A 19,111-nucleotide genomic window follows, 5' to 3' on the forward strand; every position below is an offset into this window, starting at 1 on the left:
GCCGCAATCCCTTCTCCTCCATTCTCCTCTCGGGATCTTGGGCACGCACGCACATGCGCCCGGCGTGAGTTTTAAGCCACCGGGTCCGGGACATGAACCACGGTCGACTACGTGGGAGCCCAGCGACATAGCCATTACGCTAACTGCTGGTTCCCAATGCGGCTCTATCTGTCACCTTATGGCAGCCTATGGTACTTTCTCCGAGGAGCTGCTGTACTCGATCTTTCAAACTACAGGTGTTGCCCATATGAGCACATGACAGGAGAAACCACAGTGTCTATGTTCTTTATCCTCTTATTCATTAGGTTGATCATTTGATCACTAATCTCTTTCATGACATTGTGGCTCCCTAGGAATGTTCTGGAACCTGCCTCTGTATTTGCTCATTGCCTTGTTTTCAATATTTGCACAGGAATTGACGCTGGAAGACACTCAACAAACAATGGCTGGATGACTCAGTTTCGCCCAGGCTCTGCTGATCATTGTTGCAGGAAGAACTGTTCTCAGCCTCTCCCCACATTTCTGTCTTAACTCACATCAAAACAGAAATTTCTCCAATTCTCTCACTGTCTTAAAGAGATTTCTGACATTGTTTCTACTTTCTCTTTAAGAAAAGAGGGGTGACTTATCTAACAGGTGAGATGGTGAAAGCCTTCCTCCACTGTCCCTTTACTACAGAAGGGGCTCACTGCCCGTGGGTGGCCTGCCTTCACACTCTCCATGCTTGACAGGGCATGAAGCAGGCTGTACCCTCCATGTGCCCACACAGGCAAGTTTCTCTCATGCAGGCTTTTTCTTATCATGTATGGTCGGATGTCTAGAGACAGATCCTGCATTTCTATTTCTTAATTTAGCTACAAAGCTGGAGGCAAAGAAGAGTAATTGATTTGGCTCCCAAGAAAATCCTAACTGTCCTGAAAAAGAGACTCATAGTTGTTGTTAATAGCAATACAAAGACATAAACAGCAAAAAGAGAGGTCTCTGAGGGGGCATAGGCTGCCTGCCTCTTTTTAGTTAGTCTATAAGCTCTCCTCTAAGGATATCAACAGAAATACTAAAATCCATACTTTGATGAAAATTTCATAAATCCAGGCTGCCCTATCAGAGCAGTAGTCACCTAATGCAATTGAGAGCTATCAAGAGCATCGTTCAGAATGGGTTTACCACGAAGCCTTCATGCTGGTGTCAGTATGGAGATGGAACCGTGGATATACTTTTCTCATTAAGCAGGGTGGAGCAGGCCATGTCTTGGGTGGACTAAAAGAGTCACAAACCCCCAAATAATGCATGTTTCTGAACAAAGGAAATGGCTGCAGCACTACAGATCAACATAACCAAGACATGGAGGGAAGGAAGAGAAGGCTCCCTGACCCAAGATCCCTGAAAAATAAACACTAGGCAGCTTCCCTGGCTGCAAATGGCTGCATATCACATCTCTATCAGCAGCTGGGCATCTGGGACTCTGATCTGCTAAAACATGTGTGGGCTGGGCTATATCATGGTGGTCAGGTATGCTACCCTGATGAGAACAGTTCTAAGCCTATGCTCATGGAAAGTTGAAGGGCAGACTCCAGCAAAAGGCAGGTTCTGATCTGGATTCTGGAAAGTGCCAAGAAGAATGGACCAATGTGGCACCTGTCTAATCTAGTCTAGGCTGATACCAGTGTTACCATCTGACTAAACAGGTCTGGCCCCATGCAGAGTCTACATGTAATGGCTCAGGACCAATCCACTAGCACTGAGTACAGAGGCTCTTTTCTCCCCATCTTTCTGCACCATAACAAGGCACGTAGGCACTGCACACATCACCTTCCTGGCACCTGCCCCTCAGCCCTAGTTTTCAATAGAGTTCACCTCCACTGGCAATTGGAGAATCTGAGCAGAATCGCAAGGTCGCCAAAGTCTTCAGGAAGCATAAATGAACTTATTGCTCCCCAAAAAATTGCTTCACAGAGCAGAAGAGTTTTAGATTCCATCATCTATGTTGACCCGTGCTATTTCAGATATGAGACTAAGAGATCAACTAATCAATCTCTGTACTCTAAACCTTAATTTGGGATTATGAAACCAACAGGTAAAGTATAAATATTAATCTGCCTTTTCTAAGAGAACAAAAGTCTTGGGTCTCCTAAGATTCTTGTTCTCTTATATATTCTGAGGCTATGCCATTTGTCTGAGGATTGTTAGTTATAACTTCCAGCTGAACGGCATTCATCATCGTGTGATTGTCCTCTTTCTCCCAAATCATGTTCTTCTCACTGAAGACTTTTTGCGTGATACTGATCTTGCCATGCCAGGTTGCTATTGTTAGTATTTGCCTGGTATGCTTTATTTTACTACCTCGAAGTTAATCTCTATCTCTTACCTTCTCTTTCTTGTCTCATCTCTTCTTCTCTTAGGACTGTGTTTTTCCAGCTCTGCTTTCCTAGATAAAGGAGCTTTTTTTTTGCCCTCTTTCCTGGAAAGGCAACTCTTCTAAAGGAATATTTCCCAATTTTGTGGGGGTATGAAAAACAGTCCATCTGATCTGCTGTCTTATTAGCTCCTAAGTTTTCAGCTCTTGCTTTAAGTGTCTTCTGCATTTGGGGAGTTTCCTTTATTTCTCCCAAGTCTTAATTCACTTTGGTGTTTTGCATGTGTTTAGTAGGTAGGTTGGGTGGAAAAGGAGGGAGAGGAAGCACGTAAACTCTTATCTGCCATTTTGCTGGAACTTCAGGTGTGCTCTCTTCCCATGTTAGGTTGTCTCCAGGCAAGGAGATTTGTCAATGTGACTAAAACTACTGCTGACATGAGCCCCAGGGTCACTGGTCTTTCCCATATACACAAATTCAGATGCTCTAGAATCTGGCTGCCTTCATCAGCTTGCCTTCTGGGTTCTTTCCAAGATTAGGATAAACCAATTCTTGGTTGTACTGTGGTACCTTGAGATTATCAGGGTGGTCACATGCTTCTTCCTACTTCAGAGTTAAGCTCTAGTCCTGTACTGTCCAACAGAGGGGCTACTAATCACATGTAGCTATTTCAATTGAAATGAATTGAAAGCACAGAAAATTAAAAATGCAGTTGTTCAGTTACGCTAGTCCCATTTCAAGGGCTCAAAAGCCACCTGCAGCTCGAGGCTTCCACGGTGGCCAGTGCAGCATAGGGTGAGTGGATAGCACTGAGCATCTACTCTGTACTACACACTGTTCTCGGTAGTCTGCATACATATTCCTATTCAATCTTCAAATCATTTCCAGGCAGGATATTTTGATACTCTCACCTATTGTACAGGTGAGGAATCAGGTCAGAGAAGCTTCTGACTTGCCCAACATCACACATTTAGTAAGCTGCACAGTTGAGAGCTGAGGCTAGATATACTTAAACTCTTTCCACTTTAAATCCTGTTCCCCAGTTTACAATGTGTTGATTCTCCTGGTATCAGGCATATTAAAGGTGACTTTTGACACTTTCATTATTCATTTTATCAGTCAGTCAATGGCCTGAAAGCAAGGGCAATTGCTTAAAACAATGCCAGAAGTGAGCAGACAATGTGCTTATTCCAGTTTTACCAAGCTATTCAAAAGCCTCTGAGTCTTCTTCTTCAAATCATTTCCAGGCAGGATATTTTGATACTCTCACCTATTGTACAGGTGAGGAATCAGGTCAGAGAAGCTTCTGACTTGCCCAACATCACACATTTAGTAAGCTGCAGTTGAGAGCTGAGGCTAGATATACTTAAACTCTTTCCACTTTAAATCCTGTTCCCCAGTTTACAATGTGTTGATTCTCCTGGTATCAGGCATATTAAAGGTGACTTTTGACACTTTCATTATTCATTTTATCAGTCAGTCAATGGCCTGAAAGCAAGGGCAATTGCTTAAAACAATGCCAGAAGTGAGCAGACAATGTGCTTATTCCAGTTTTACCAAGCTATTCAAAAGCCTCTGAGTCTTCTTTAGTCTCTCGGATACTACATTATTAAAAAAAAAAAAAAAAGACTCTCCATGACATTTCTATGCTTAGTTTTTTTACACCAATTGGACAAATACACATTAGGAATATGTAGATTATCTAGAAATTATCTTAGAATTCTGTACCCATACAAAATCTAGAATTTCTCCCTATTTATTTATTCCTTCACTCAAGAAATACTGAATGCCTACTATATGCTGGGCGTCAGGATGGACACCGGAACTGTAACAGGACGTGGGAGAGAGGCAGTCCGAGCCCCAACAGGGCACACAGGCAAGTGAAGACGACACACACCAAACACGTGCTTTGTGATCACAGTTGCCCTTAAGTTTCTCAGTAACATAAATATTCATGGTATTATCATGAGTCACATATCCATTGAGTTGAAATTTTAAGAGGCCAGAGGGGAGGCTCTACTTTCTAAGAGGGATGTATAACAGGACCATGGTGTTCTGCAGGAATATGCCACTCTTAGTCAAAGAGTTCCTGAACTCATTTTTCCTTGGAAGAGCTAATTCAGGAGGGAAAACATTCCCTGAAATACACACCATGCTTGAACACGCCAATGAGAAGGGACTTATCGGCCTCGGCATCCCACCAGTCCACAGGGATTTCCACATAGTCGATGTCGGGCAGAGGCACATCTAGCTCCCTGTGGAAGGAAGAGGATGGACTCAGAGTTCCTTCAACACACACATAAAACAGTGCAAAAGCTGCTGGCCTGATCATGGTATTAGGCCGCCATCCTAGCTCTGTGATGAGATGCTGAAGTAATAAACAGGATTCAGAAAGCTGTGGGTCAATGTTTCTTAACCACGGCTTTGTATCAGAATCACCTAGGGATTTGATTAAGCACATGTACTTGATTTCTAGGCTCTACCTCAGACTGAGTGACACTGAGTCTTCAAGCACTATGATCATTGTCAGTTGGTCTATGGTGGGGTTGTGGGATTTATATGTGAAAGGTAGCTCTGATACGCACCTTCTGTTGCGAACTATTGTAAAAGCCACTGATGTAGTTACTGGTCAACTGAAGGTGCAATTTTCTCCCCCAAAAGCTGAATTCATACACAACTGCTTAAAATTAATGTGCCCAAACCCTCTTGGCTCAGTAAGTGGCCAAGTGGAGGTCTCAAATAGTAGAGATGTGAAGATCCTAAGTACTCTTTGAGAACAGGACAATCTGCCCTAGTATAATCAGGGACATGAAGAGGGCCTTTCAGGGGAAAAGTATGGCAACAGGTAGCAACCTGATGTGTTAGTCTGCTGGGTCAAAACTGATCACAAGTTGCACTGCTCCTGGTTAAAGGGATGAGCATAACTCACTTTAGGGTGCAAATATGCAGACCTGTTATGATTAGCAGGCCTACTACATAAGCTCCTCTCTGAGTATCTGTTCGTGTTCTGAGCGCTTATAGTCTTCATTCACCTGAGCACAGCCCTTATTCTTTGAAGGCTTTGGGGGTTTGGTGGAGAACATCTACTTGGATTACTCCTCCCCTTCTGCTGCTTGAGATGATTTCTCTGCATCAGAATTTCTTCTTCCATCAGGCTTTTTATTGCTGATAGAAGACTGAGTGCTTCTTCCCAGCCCCAGCTCTCTCTGTGGGGACAGTGTTGGCAGAGACCCACTGCCTTGCTTACATGATAGCACAGGACTTCATGCTATTCTCACATGACCTGACTGAATCATTCTTACTCTACCTTCTGGCTGGCGGGTCCTAGGCATGGTGGAACCCAGGGTTTGTGAAGCACAGGCAGTCAGCTACATGAACAGGTACTTTATGTCAATTCTTTAACACTGAATCTAAAGCTGATTTATTTTACCTGGCAGGAGTTCCTTCAAATGCTTTATCAGCTGCTTCTCCCAATATTTCAGCTTTTAGGTAGTATAACATCCTCACTCGCAAAAGTACCCTATGAAAGGTAAACACATTAATGCAAATGAATTAGAACCCATGACTGACTGTGAACCACATCCCCAAGTTAACACAGGGAAATTCTAGACATTCTCATGTGGTTAGTGACACAAAGTATTATGGGAGAAGGCACATGAGAAACAAAACACCATGTACCAATTACAGATGTTACTATGACCATCCCAGTTTTACACAAGAGAACAAGTACCTCATCAGTCAACTGCTAGATCACCCTGGAGCCTTAGGAGGCAGCAAAAACAGGCAACGCTCTTCTGATCTTGTGAAGAGCACTCACCCTCTTCTGCATGGCCCTCGGCAGAGCTGGCTTCCAAGGGACCAGTAATTAGCTTACTATTTCTGAAGGATGAGTCATGTTGAAGGGTGGTGCTTTCTAACAGTTTCATTTCTACATAGTTAGAAGAATATATAAAAGCAGGCACTTATTTTTTTGTGGTAGTATGTATTCTCTCCTAGGTGCCCAGTTCATTGTAATTCTGCATGGATCACACTCATGTTCCATGAAAATGCATTGAACATGTTTGAGACAAAACAATTAAGCAAGTATTATTGGGCAACTATTATGTTCCCTGAACTATGCTGGGTGCTGTGAGGTGTAAAACAAAGCAATTTAACCCTGTTCTTGAGGAGCCTATAGCCTAGTTGTAGGACAGGAACTATCACGAAAGAGAGTACAGAAGACAGTGGGGGTCCAGGCTTAGTGTGTGCAAAACAGGGGGAAAGTGAGGACAAGCATGGAAAAGCAGACCACTGTCAAGGAGATGCTTTGTAGTCAAGGCTAAGCTACAAAAAGGTTTGGAAGAGTACTTCTGGGACCAGCAGATGGCATAATGGTTATGTCACTGGACCCCCATATAGTTGACCACGGATCGAGTCCTGGACCCAGCAGCTTAAAACTCACAATGGGTGAGAGTGTGTATGAATGTGACCAAAATCCCTAAAGAAGACTGGAGAAGGGACTGTGGCATGACTATTCTTCCCGGGGGGTGACTTCTCACTTTCTGTCTCTCTGGTGAGCAGATGTACCCTATAGCAAAAACCTTTCTTAAACAAAACAAAACAAAGCAAAGCAAGACAAAACAAAACAAAAGAGGGGGCTGGCAGGTGGCGTGGTGGTTAAGGACACTGGATTCCCACGTGGCTGACTGCAGTTCAAGTCCCGTACCTGGCAGCTTGCTTTCTCTCTCTCTTTCACCTCTGTCCTCCTCTGGTCAAATTAAAATAAATAAATAAATAAATAAATAAAGCTAAATAACTAAATAAATCAGCACAAATTAAAAAAAATGTACTTGTAATATGCTCAATGCCTCAATTCAAGAATGAAAGCTAGAGGGACCAGCAGTTAGTGTAATGGCTATGTCGCTGAATTCCATGTAGTCGACTGTGGTTCAAGTCCTGGACTCAGTGGCTTAAACTCACGCCAGGCACCTGTGCGTGCATGCCCAAGATCCTGAGAGGAGAATGGAGGAGAAGGGATTGTGGCGTGGCCATCTCCTCTAGGGGGTGATTTCTCACTTTCCGTCTCTCAGTCTCTCTCTGTCCCTCTGGTGAGTGCATGAGCCCTGTAGCAAAAACCTCTCCAAAAAAAAAAAAAAAAAGAAAGCTAGACAATAAAAATAAAAGCCTGCTTATATACACTTAAACAGGAACTGATTTCCAGACTGTTAAAAAAAGAGATCACAAACAGTATGTACAATATGTATCATTTTAAGGAAGACAAATGGAGCCTGTATCTTTATGTATAAGGTACATGTTTGGTCTCTAGAAGAGTCAGGTTAACATAATTGCCTCCAGAAAGGGTGACAGGGGAAACAGAGGTAGAAGGAATGCTTACTTTTTTTTGGGGAAAAAAAATTTAATTTGGTTATAGGGAGAGAGATGGGGGTGTGGAAGGATGGGGGATGACGTGAAATCACCCTCCATGGGTATGTCACACCACAAACTCTTCTTCACTTCTCCCTTCTGGATTTTGGGTACGCAAGTACAGGCACCCAGTGTGTATTTCAAGCTGCCAGATCCAGGACTTGAACCATGCAACTGGCCATGTGGGATCCAGCTGCCTTAACCACCATGCAACTGGCTGGCCTGAAATTTTAATTAATTTATTTTATTTTTAGAACTGTTTATTATGCTGGCAGGCATAGAGGAGTTAACACTCTGAATCTCTGGCCTGAAAAAAATTTGTAACACACATGTAGTACTTACAAGAAGTTAATAGTGAAGGATTGAGAACTCTAAAAATAACTACTCCCCTCTCCTTTTTATTTTTGTAAGACAAGGTCTCACTATGTTATGATTTTCATACCTCATCCTCCCAAATCATGTATCACATGCTCATAAATAAAGCATAACTTCTATTAGATCTGTGCAAAAAGTGCCACTGCAGCCTCAAGTTATTGGTGAAAACACACAACTTTCAGGCAAGAAAAACATCCTATGTCTCTGGTATACCTCTCCCTATGCCAGTTGTCAACCAATTTAAATAATTTTAAGATCTGTTTTCTTTTTTTTTTTTTTTTTTTTTTAAGCTCAGAGAATAAGAACTCTCTAAGAACTCTATTCCACTGTACGAGATGGCAGGGGGAAAAAAGCTGTGAAGCAGGATACTAAGGAGAAGAAACATGAAGCCAAGAAGCTGTTGCCAGTGGCAAGGTTAAAAAGGGTGACCCCCCAAGGCTATAAAGCCCAAGAAGGGGAAGGGTGCCCCCCCAAGGCTATAAAGCCCAAGAAGGGGAAGCCTCATTGCAGCCGAAACCCGGTCCTAGTCCAGGGCATCGGCAGATTCTCCCCATCTGTCACGTATTCCAGGAAGGCAATGTATAAAAGGAAATACTCGGCCACTAAATCCAGGGTTGAAAAGAAAAAGATGGAGAAAGTACTTGCCACTGTCATGAAACCTGTTGCTGGAGACAAGAATGGTGGTACCTGGGTGGTTAAACTTTGCAAAGTGCCTAGGTATTATCCTATTGAAAGATGTACCTTGAAAGCTGTTGAGTCACAGCAAAAAACCCTCCAGTCAGCATGTGAGAAAGCTGCGAGCTAGCATCACTCCCAAGACCATTCTGATCATCCTCATGGGGCGCCACAGGGGCAAGAGAGTAGTTTTCCTGAAGCAGCTGAGTAGTGGCTTGCTACTTGTGACCGGACCTCTGGTCTTAATCAAATTCCACTGTGTAGAACACACCAGAAATCTGTCATTGTCACCTCCACGAAAATTGATACTAGCAAAATAAAAATCCGCAAACATTTCACCAATGTCTACTTCAAGAAAAAGAAGCTGTGGAAGGCCAGACACCAAGAAGGTAAGATCTTTGACACAGAGGAGAAGTACAAGATTACAGAGTAGTGCAAGGTTGATCAGAAAGCTGTGGACTCACAAATTTTACCAAAAATCAAAGCTATTCCTCAACTCTAGGGTTATCTGCGATTTATGTTTGCCCTTAAAATGGCAAACGCTCCCAAATTGGTGTTCTAAATTTCTTGCCAAGAACCTAATTAAATAACTGAAAACAAAACAAAACAAAACCATACAGAAAACAGAACTCTCTAAGAATTTACAACCATTGCTGATCCCTATCCCTAGCTGGTGGTAGTAGCTGGCAGCCTCCTCAGTAAGAACTGAACCAGAACGTCAGAGTCTTGTCTGCTGAGACAACGCAGAGGAAGGCTTTCCTGGAGATGAAGACAGGGAGAGTTGTTTCAATTTCTCTAAAGAGAAGCATATGTGTTGATGTTTGGCAATATCTGTAGCATGAGAGAACAGAATAGAAAGCCAATAGTATTCACTTATTCTCTAAATGGAAAGTCAGTTCAGAAGACAGAGGAATAATTCCTCACAGAGATGACTCTTCCTAGAGTGAGACAATAATCCTATTGGCGTCTAACTGAAAGGGAAGGACAGCTGGAGCAAGTGTGTAGTGCCCTTGCTTTAGCCAAACAAAACAACCCGTTATATTTTGGATGGCGGCATCCCTTATCCTTTCTTTCTTTTTCTTTTCATGAAAGGCATTTTACTGATGTGAAATACACTTCCACCAAGTGCATAAATGCACAGATTGATGAATTTTTATAAATATGTGTATCCAGCATCCAGATGAGGAAGCAGAGTGTTTCCCCAAAAGTTCCCCTGGTATTCCTTTCCTGTCACTACCCTACCCCCAGTGGATAACAACTACCCTGACTTTTTCCTTTTTTTAAAGAAAAGATCTTTCTCTTTTAATCATCCTGTCTCAGTCTCCCACGTATCTGGGACTATGGTTGCAGCATTGTGCCTAGCCTTCAGGTTAGGCTGGGAATGCACCTGTGGGCTCCAGGTGGCCTCAGCCCGCAGAGCACTTAACACTGCAGCAGGGCCTACCCTGACTTCTTGGATTTGAGGCAGTGCTTTAAACTTTTTAAGGGCTCTTTTAATGATAATTTCATGTCTCTAAATAATAAACTACTACTAATGACAAACAATGCTCTGAGTGCTTACTCTGTCAGCACATGCTGACTTGCTTAATCGTCATAACAAAGCAAAGAGGTAGACATTGTTATTATTTTCATTTTATAGAAAGAAAGAAGGCGTGTTAGGTTAAATATTGAGTGATCAGAAAAGTTATGATATATTTTTTCTGTTTTTCCATTCAAAACTGTGTCTTGATTTTTCTGACAACCCAATGATTTACCTGCTGGCCAAATAAACCCAGGCAGTTTTGAGCCAGAGCCTGCTTAATCTTTATCTGATATTGGGATAGCAATAAATTTACAATTATGACAGAACTCTCCTAGTTGATCATTTAGTTCTCAGTTCATCTTATTCAATCTTGCGAACTGTATAGCCAGATTAGTTTTCTCCCCAATTATCTTTTTAAAAAATCACATGTCTCACTTGTACAAGAAATGAGGTTGCTTTGTATTTACAATGCAATTCTGGGCTGGTCCTGTGGGCTGGTAGTTAAGGGAGCTGGAAACCCATAGCTAACTGCATCGTCTCGGTCCTGTGACTTGAACACACACTAGGCATGCATGTGTGACTGCCCAAAATCTTGACAGGATGGAGAAATGGAAGAGAAGGAATTGTGGAAGCCTCATAGGGATGTGCATAGTTTCATTTCCTATCACTATTTTTGCCATGTCCCATCTGCACTCTAACGATTAGCCTATAGATATAAAGAATCCACACATCTTAAATAACTAGAAGCCAGAAGTCCTACCCTTTACAATTAGGCAAAAGGACTAAATCAAGAGCCTCTAAGTTGGAAAGGAGGAAGTCAAACTGTCCCTGTCTGCAGATGATATGACCTTAAATACAGAAAATCCTAAAGATGCCCTTAAAAAACAAAAACCAAAAAATTCTTAAAACTGAGAAATTCTCAGTAAAATTTCAGCATACAAAAACAACATGTAAAACTCAGTGGCATTTTTACATGCCAGTAATTTGAACAGCAGAAAAAAATAGTTTTAAAATTGTATTTATAATACCTACGAAGAAAATAGAATACCTAGAAATAGATTTAACTAAGGAGGTGAAAGATCTATAAAATGGAAAATTAAATCACTGATAAAAGAAGACACAAAAAAATGGAAAAGGCATTTATGTTCATGGATTGGAAGAATCAATGCTGTTAAAATGTCTATACTACTGAAAGCGATCTGATGATTCAATGCAATGCCTTTCAATGGCATTCTAAACAGAAACAGAAAAAAATATAAAAATCTGTATGGAATCACAAAAGTCCCCGAATATATACTTAATATACACCGAATGTCTACACTCTATGGCAGAAACTGAAATATTGGATGGTACAAAAGCGTGGAGAGCAACTGTGGATCCACAGACAGTGCGGGAGGAGGGTGGGAAGTAGAAGGTGAGAGGGAGGGGATCAAGGAGGACAAGAAAGAAGTAAAACATTTAACAATCACAGATAGGAAAATTATCTGTTGAAGATACTATGTATGGTAATATCTTGGATTGAGCCAATATACAATGTATTATGGATGGAAAACTCATTTTGTATGCTGTAATAAAAGACAGTGAGTGAATGTAAAATAAATAAATAAATAGCAAAAAATGGGCAAATACCATGAATAAATAGTTCTCAAAGGATGACACACAAATGGCCAAAAAAAACCATGAAAAAACACTCAACATCACTAATCATTAAGGAAATACAAGTCAAAACTGCAATGAGATACCATCACTACCCCAGTGTGAATGGCTATTACCCCAGCCTGAACAGCTATTCTCGAAAAGGGAAAAAAAAGAAAAAAAAAAGAAAAACCAAATACTGGCAAGGATGTAGAGAAAGAAGAACTCTTTTACACTGTAGGTAGGAATGTAATTTAGTGTAGCCATTATGGGAAATAGTAGGAGAATCTGCAAAAACTCAAAATAGAACTGCTATGTGATCAGCAATCCCACTTACTAGGAATTTATCCAAAGGAAAAGAAATCAGTACGTATTATGTTGATTGAAAATCATGATTTTCCTGACAACCCAATACCACATTTCTTCCCAATATGTGGAAATTTATATATATATATATGTATATATATATAGGACTTCATAGAAGTAGAGAAATGAAGAATGACTATTAGAGACTGGAAAGGAGAGGGGAATAGGATAAGGGGATGATGATTAATGAAAATAAATTTATATATAGGTAAGAGGACAATTTTTAATGTTACAAAGTACAATAGGAAGAATATAGTTAACTACTTACCATACATCTCAGAGTAACTAAACAAGAAAAGTAACCAGGGGACTTGAATGGAAACAGCAAATTCAAAGAGGAAATAATTTGGGGCTCAGGGTAGTGTTCAGAGACAAGTGGCCCTTGCCAATGTGACCCAGGGGCAGAGGATGCCCTGACTGGCTTTTGAGAGTTAGAGTAGAAAAACCTGGGAGTACACAATGTATCAGCAGAGGGGCTAGATTCTGTGGGGGTGAAGAAACATTGTACAACAGCTGGAGGAGTTTAACATGAATGGATCCTGACCCAGCTTAATGCTTAGATCATAGATCACATATCCTGTCTGTCCAGAGCTTACACTAAGCAGTACAGGAGCATGGGGCAGTCTCTCTGGTTCTCAGGAATCTGTCCAGTCTGAACAAGGCTGCCAGCAAGGATGCACATACTCACTTATTGCAGTGCTGTTTGAGGTGTTTCTTGTAGCCATCATCATGCAAGACAACCTCGGGATTGCAGGTGGCCAGCCAGTCTGCATTCTTGAGCTCTGGGAGCAGTAGCTGGTTCTTTGTTTTCTTCCCTTTCCTCCCTCTGGGGACTGGGGCAGACAACCCTGAAATAGACAGTGCAGGGCATGTGGATGAGTTGAGAGACCTTAAACATGGGTGTTAGAACAGAGCTGGGCTGGGATTGTAGAGAGGCAGCCAGGCTGTGCGTGTGGGCCCTGGATATCAGACCTCATGTCTCAGTCCCCAGGTGATGGTGGTGAGGGGATATGCCTGCTCCCCTACATAGTAAGCCCTAGGACCACTTAGTTAGCCAGTAAGGTTTACCAAGTACCCTGTGAGGATCAAGAAAAGTATAACATAACCTGTACCCTTTGGGAACTGAAAACCTAGCTGGGAAAAAGGGACACTTGATCTGAGGCTAAAGGAGAGCTTTGGCCAAGCACAAGGAAGGAGAAATATAACATATTTAGAAAAGGCACAGAGAGAAGTGGAGTAGGGTAAAACAGAACGCAAAAGACAAGACAAAGTACCAAGTGTGTGTCCCTGACACAGGTGAGTGGGCAGGAAGACATGCAGAAAACTTCAAGGGCTCAACTTAAACAAATACAAGTAACACTGGAAAATTTCAAGAACTAAAAGCATCACCTTCCTTTCCCACAGGTAACATTCTGGAATGTGTTTGAGAGAGAGGGCCTTACAACACACCATCATGAGCCCGCCCAAGATGCAGGGATAAAAGTGCGCTGAAGCCTGTACTTCTCAGACCCAGCCCTGCCACCTCTCACCTGAGTGGTTCTGCAGGGTCTGGGACTGCCCATCTTTGGTAGGTGTGATCAATTCCCAAATGAAGCTCTTGATCTTCTCATCCCCCTTATAATGCTTGACACAATACACCAGTAGGGCCCGGCAAATCATCTCCATGTCCTTCTCATTCAGATGCCACTTGAATCGCCCGTGAGTCAGGATATCCTTCCATCGACCCCAGCTGATAGTGGAAATATAGATAGAAGGGTGCTGGAGGGAGGAAGGGCCATGCATGCAGTCTCCACAGAGCAGGACAAACAAAAGCCCAGAGTACTTTTCCTTTGCTGTTGGGTCTATTCATTACCTGAGGGTTTTGTCTTGAAAGGCCTTTGAGGACCACAGGACTATAGCACACAAACGTCACTAAGGTGGCCTGGATGTTGGACACTGAGAGCTTCATATAGCCACTAGAATGTGAGGAAGGGAGGGACCAAAATATTGGGAGCAGGGAATAAATTCAGAATTCAAGCGTCCAGCTGCAGTATTCAAAAGCAATGGTGAGCTCACAGAAGCTGAGCCTTCCATCTCTACCACAGCATAGTCCTGCACGAATCACGATTTGACAGTAACATCTGCTGCACTGACTCCTTATATGTCCTTGGGGGAGAGAGGCAGGAAATCAGTACTAGGCAGCAAATTAGTACCAGAGATATGCTGTGACTGCATACAAGAACAAAATGGCATGTCTACACTGTAGCTGCACAGTCTAGGTTGACCGAGGGATATTCTGAACAGAAAACACAGGTCTCTCTTGAGCCAGCAGGTCCCCAAGAGCACAGAATTCTAGAGGTGACTGAAGAGACACAGTGGAAAAATCTCAGGGACTGGAAAACAGAGGGGTAAACAATAACAAAAACAACAAAATCAAGCAGAGCCAATACCCACCCAAAGATGAGCAGGTTCTTCTCCACCCGAAAACACTCAGCTCGGAGGTAGCGCCTGGCTTTATCATTGAGACGCCTGGATCTCGTGGGCCTTTCATCAGAGTCACTGTCTAACTCTGAAAACTCCATGAGCTCATCTTCCTCAAATGAGTTGTAGTGTTTGGTCTGCTTTCTCACACGAGGTCGGTCAATCACCAAGCTTTCCTAGAAACGGAGAGGATCACTGGGGAGAAGCCCCTCTTTCCTCTACCCCATCACAAACACATCCTGCTGCTGTGTCTCAGGACACATTTGAGAAAGGATCATGCTCCCGCCTCATCCTCCCCCAGCACACCACCGTCTCCATGACCACAGTATAAGCACAGAAGGTTCTTGGGATTGGCTCAAGTTGGTGTGTCCCATGGCCTCTTGTGATGTCTGCACCTTCTGCTGTTTCTGACAGGGGTCAGAGCAGGAAAGGCCCCTTGTGGAAAGGTGGCAGTCTGCTCCTGCCAAGAAAGACTTACAGCTGGTGTGTCCCAGCTGTTCTGCCCAGCATGCAGAGAGAGATCTGCGCTCTGGATACAAGGTAAGTCAGAATTACGTCTGCTCAGCAACTTTCTGAAGACAAACACATTCCTGCAAATCTGTTTTCCACTGGCACTAACTGCTTATCTTTTGTCTTTCATGGAAAATACAATTCCTAGTTCAGGAACCTCTCTCCTGGTGGCTCTCCCAGTCACACCCACTGCTTCTCCTTTAACCTCCTCTCAGTTCCTGCTCCTCTCCTCTCCTCCCTACAGGCAGGCTAAACTCCTGAATGTGCTGCTACTTAGCCCAGATGACAGGTTTCCACTGCCAGCCCTGCTTCAACCACCTTCTTCCCCACTCTGCAATGCTTCTACTGCCCACAAGGCAAGAGCTTTCTTCCTCCTCTCCCACCCACTATCCTATACACTTCTTCACTGTGACACCAGAACCCCTGAAACAGGTTACTAAAGGGGACTGCAGAACCTTCTTCATGAAAGAGGAAAACAGCATTTCTATTTGGAATCATAAAGAGAACAGTTCTGCCTGAATTCTGGGTTACTCAATTAGCAAGATGTGGGCAGGGATTGTCTGATGGGTTTGTGGGTCCACGAGAGTTCCACGCTCACCTGAGAAGAAGGCAGAAGGATGTGTAAGCATCCTGCGGGGAGGCCATGGGCTCAGAGAGTGAGGAAGCGGTGCTTCACAGTGGCTAGGCCCTGTGCCAGTCATATTCGAATGTCACTGCACAACCATGCAGCATGTGCTTCACCACATTCCTTTTCACTTGTCTCAGTCAGGTGAAGTCCCTCCCCCAAAGGTTTACTCTGGTTTCATCCTAAAGTCCACTCTCCTTCTCATACTGAGAAATAGGAAAATGGAGTCGAGGCAACGAACTTTTTCATCATGATTTTTCCCCCTTACTCTTTTTTTCTCAGAAGAAAGTTTTGAAATGGAGGTAAATAGTCACATGCCATGGATGGAATGTGACTTGAGACAGAGTTGGATGTGACATGTCTTGCCAGTTCCAGCTCTAACTGCCTTGATCTAGGTCCTGGGTGCCAGCAGACTTTATAGCCCATTAGGTCATTTAAAAAGTAAAACACGTAGGGTCGGCAGGTGGTGGGGTGGTTAAGGCACTGGATTCTCACATGGCTGATTATGGTTTGAGTTCTGGAACTGGTGGCTTACTTTCTCACTTTTCCTCTCTCTCTGGTGCCCTATAGCAAATTAAAAAATAGTAATAATAATAAAAATAAATAAAAATAATTAAAAATATAAATAAAATTATAACAGTTAACATTTATTAAGTGCCATCTATGGTCAGGTATGTCTAAAATATGTAACAAGATCATCTCATTTAAGAACTAAGACCCAGGAGTAAATGATTAGAGCTGTCTAGGAATCTATTATCCTATAAGATACCAATGAAACATTCAGTGGAATAAAATATTCTCATGCTGTACCTTTTCATTCTTTGCTTCAGTGTCTAGTTCAGCTATTTTAGCCCATTTCTGCCAAAAGTTGGGATCATCTAAGGAAATATCTGTTCTGTTTCCCGAAGCTACGAAGCTGGCCTGTGAAAAAGACAAGAGTGAAAAAACTGTACTTACAGTACAAACTCATAAAATACCTGTGTTATTTCAAATGTACCAGAAACTTTAAGTGTATTATCTACTGGGTTGTCAGAAGAGTCATGACATGCTTTATCTATTTTTTCCTTTTTTTTTTTAGAGAGGTTTTTGCTATAGGGTGCATGTGCTCACCAGAAAGACAGAGACAGAGAGGCAGAAAGCGAGAAATCACCTCCCGGGGGGGATGGCCACACTGCAATCCCTTCTCCTCCATTCTCCTCTCAGGATCTTGGGCATGCATGCACACACGCCTGACGTGAGTTTAAGCCACTGGTCTGGGACTCGAACCGCAGTTGACTATATAGGAGTCTAACGACATAGCCATTACGCCAACTGCTGGTCCCTACTTTGTTTTTTATGTTTTTATATGCAAAAATGTGTCATGACTTTTCTGACAACCTAATATTTGCATTCAAAACCAAAAATCCCTAACAGAGCTTCAGAGTAAATGTAACAATCTCAAAGCTATTATTTTTCTCTTTTGTTTTAAAGATAGGGTAAAGAAATTACAATGCCAACTCACAGTATCATTTTTTGGAACTTAAACTTGGAGGCAGGAAGATAACTCTGGGTTGATACTTAAAATTGTCCTAGATTTGATTTTTCTTTCAGTTCAACAGTCACCAAATATTTGTTAACTATGAAAGAGACACCTATATTTGAAGCTGGGAGTCTTAAATAAAATTTCTTTCCCATGAAATGAATAAATACTTGCTTGAGTTTGAGGAATGAAGTGCTCACTGGACGTTCCACTCTGACAACGATCGAGGAGTGCTCTACAAGGGAATCAAAATGACCACTCCAAGGGTTCAGAGCAGTCCTGGCAAACAGCAAACAGAGCAACTGCAAACTCAAGTGTCTCTCCTGCCTCAGTTCTCCAGGTTAGGAGTGGTGTTTTCTTTCCATAGTTTCTGACTCATTACTTGGTTCCTCTAAGGAACTCTAGGGACTGACATCATCTGAGAGTCACAAAGACTAGACATGCAGTAAGTAGGACAGTTTCAAAGATTTGTACAAAGAGTCACAGAAGCCTTGATAACGAGGGTCAAAGAATCATTAATTTTCTTTTCCCTCCTATCCCCAGTGACTCTGGAGAGAAGGTCCTGTACCTTGGCAAAAGTGGACCCTTTCCCTTCAGACTGGATGGTGATTGTGTGGGTTCTTCTTTGTAGAATCTGGTCTATGTCTTCTTCACAGAACTTGGAGCCTTCGTCTTCCTCATCCATTAAAGCTCCATAAGCACCTTTCCGGAGCAAGTCCTCCACCTCCATTTTTGAGAGCTGCTGTACCTGGACAGGTCACCAAAGGCTACTCACAAAGTAGAACATGCACAGGAGAAAAAGCAGCCTCAAATCTGGCCGATATGACTCAGAACACAGATCCTCCACTAACTGCACGCCAGAAGAACAAAGGATATGGACAATGAACTTCAGAAAAAGAAAACCCAGATAAAGGTACTTGGGTGAGGGCAGGCAGACAGTCCTCTACAGGGAGCTCTGGAATAAAGCCCAGCACATGATCCACAGGCCCAAATACTTTTCAGGATGTTGGTTATGAAGAAATGTCACAAGCCATTACAACTATGCACTATCAAAGATGGTATATTTAACATCTATTTTTTATATTTTAGTTTAAGCCTGTATCTTTAAAAATCTCCAGATGTACTAAACAAGCTGAAGCATAATGATTTATTCATTATTAAATAAATATATTAGTATTGGAAATGATGTCATTTTTGTAACAAAAAAAGGGATCTTATGCCAAGTGTGATCTTCTCAATTGCTTGTTGAAAACAGGAAACGGGATTCAAAACACTCAACAGGGAACGGGATTCAAAACGCGCTTTCCTGGTTCTAATTAAGAATCTGGTTTTCTTTGTATCAACCACAAGAGGGAATTCCTTGACTCCCAGCATAGCTCATTTGAAGTATTATACTTAGCAACATACGCATAGCTAAGAAGATACAGAACATCTGGACTAAAGACAACTGATTTAGAAGGTTTTAATTCTCTACCTTTGATGCTTAAACCCAGAGATTAAGAAGATATTCTATTCTGCTTTGTATGCTTTTAAATTTTAAAACAATTTAAGAATCATAGCGGCGATTTTTATCCCCCTCTAGAGGGAGAAAAAAGATTTTAACTGCCAAATGAGATTTCAAAATGTTAGTGGAGGGAACCAGCAGTTAGCGTAATGGCTATGTTGCTGGA

General features: G+C 42.3%; 1 protein-coding gene across 1 annotated transcript in view; it reads right to left on the reverse strand.

Moving 5' to 3' along the window:
• Positions 1–19,111, reverse strand: part of CHD6 (chromodomain helicase DNA binding protein 6) — a 266,925-nt gene that overhangs the window by 37,223 nt on the left and 210,591 nt on the right. Inside the window, exons 20-26 of the mRNA XM_027770197.1 lie at positions 18,010–18,189; positions 16,733–16,843; positions 14,761–14,963; positions 13,857–14,056; positions 13,016–13,175; positions 5,782–5,871; positions 4,503–4,606 (exon numbers count right to left, since the gene is read on the reverse strand). Coding sequence (XP_027625998.1) covers positions 4,503–4,606; positions 5,782–5,871; positions 13,016–13,175; positions 13,857–14,056; positions 14,761–14,963; positions 16,733–16,843; positions 18,010–18,189 — 1,048 coding nt within the window. The remainder of the gene's footprint in view (positions 1–4,502; positions 4,607–5,781; positions 5,872–13,015; positions 13,176–13,856; positions 14,057–14,760; positions 14,964–16,732; positions 16,844–18,009; positions 18,190–19,111) is intronic.

The sequence above is a fragment of the Tupaia chinensis genome, unplaced genomic scaffold, assembly GCF_000334495.1.
Source record: "Tupaia chinensis unplaced genomic scaffold, TupChi_1.0 Scaffold000115_1, whole genome shotgun sequence".
Classification (NCBI taxonomy): domain Eukaryota; kingdom Metazoa; phylum Chordata; class Mammalia; order Scandentia; family Tupaiidae; genus Tupaia; species Tupaia belangeri.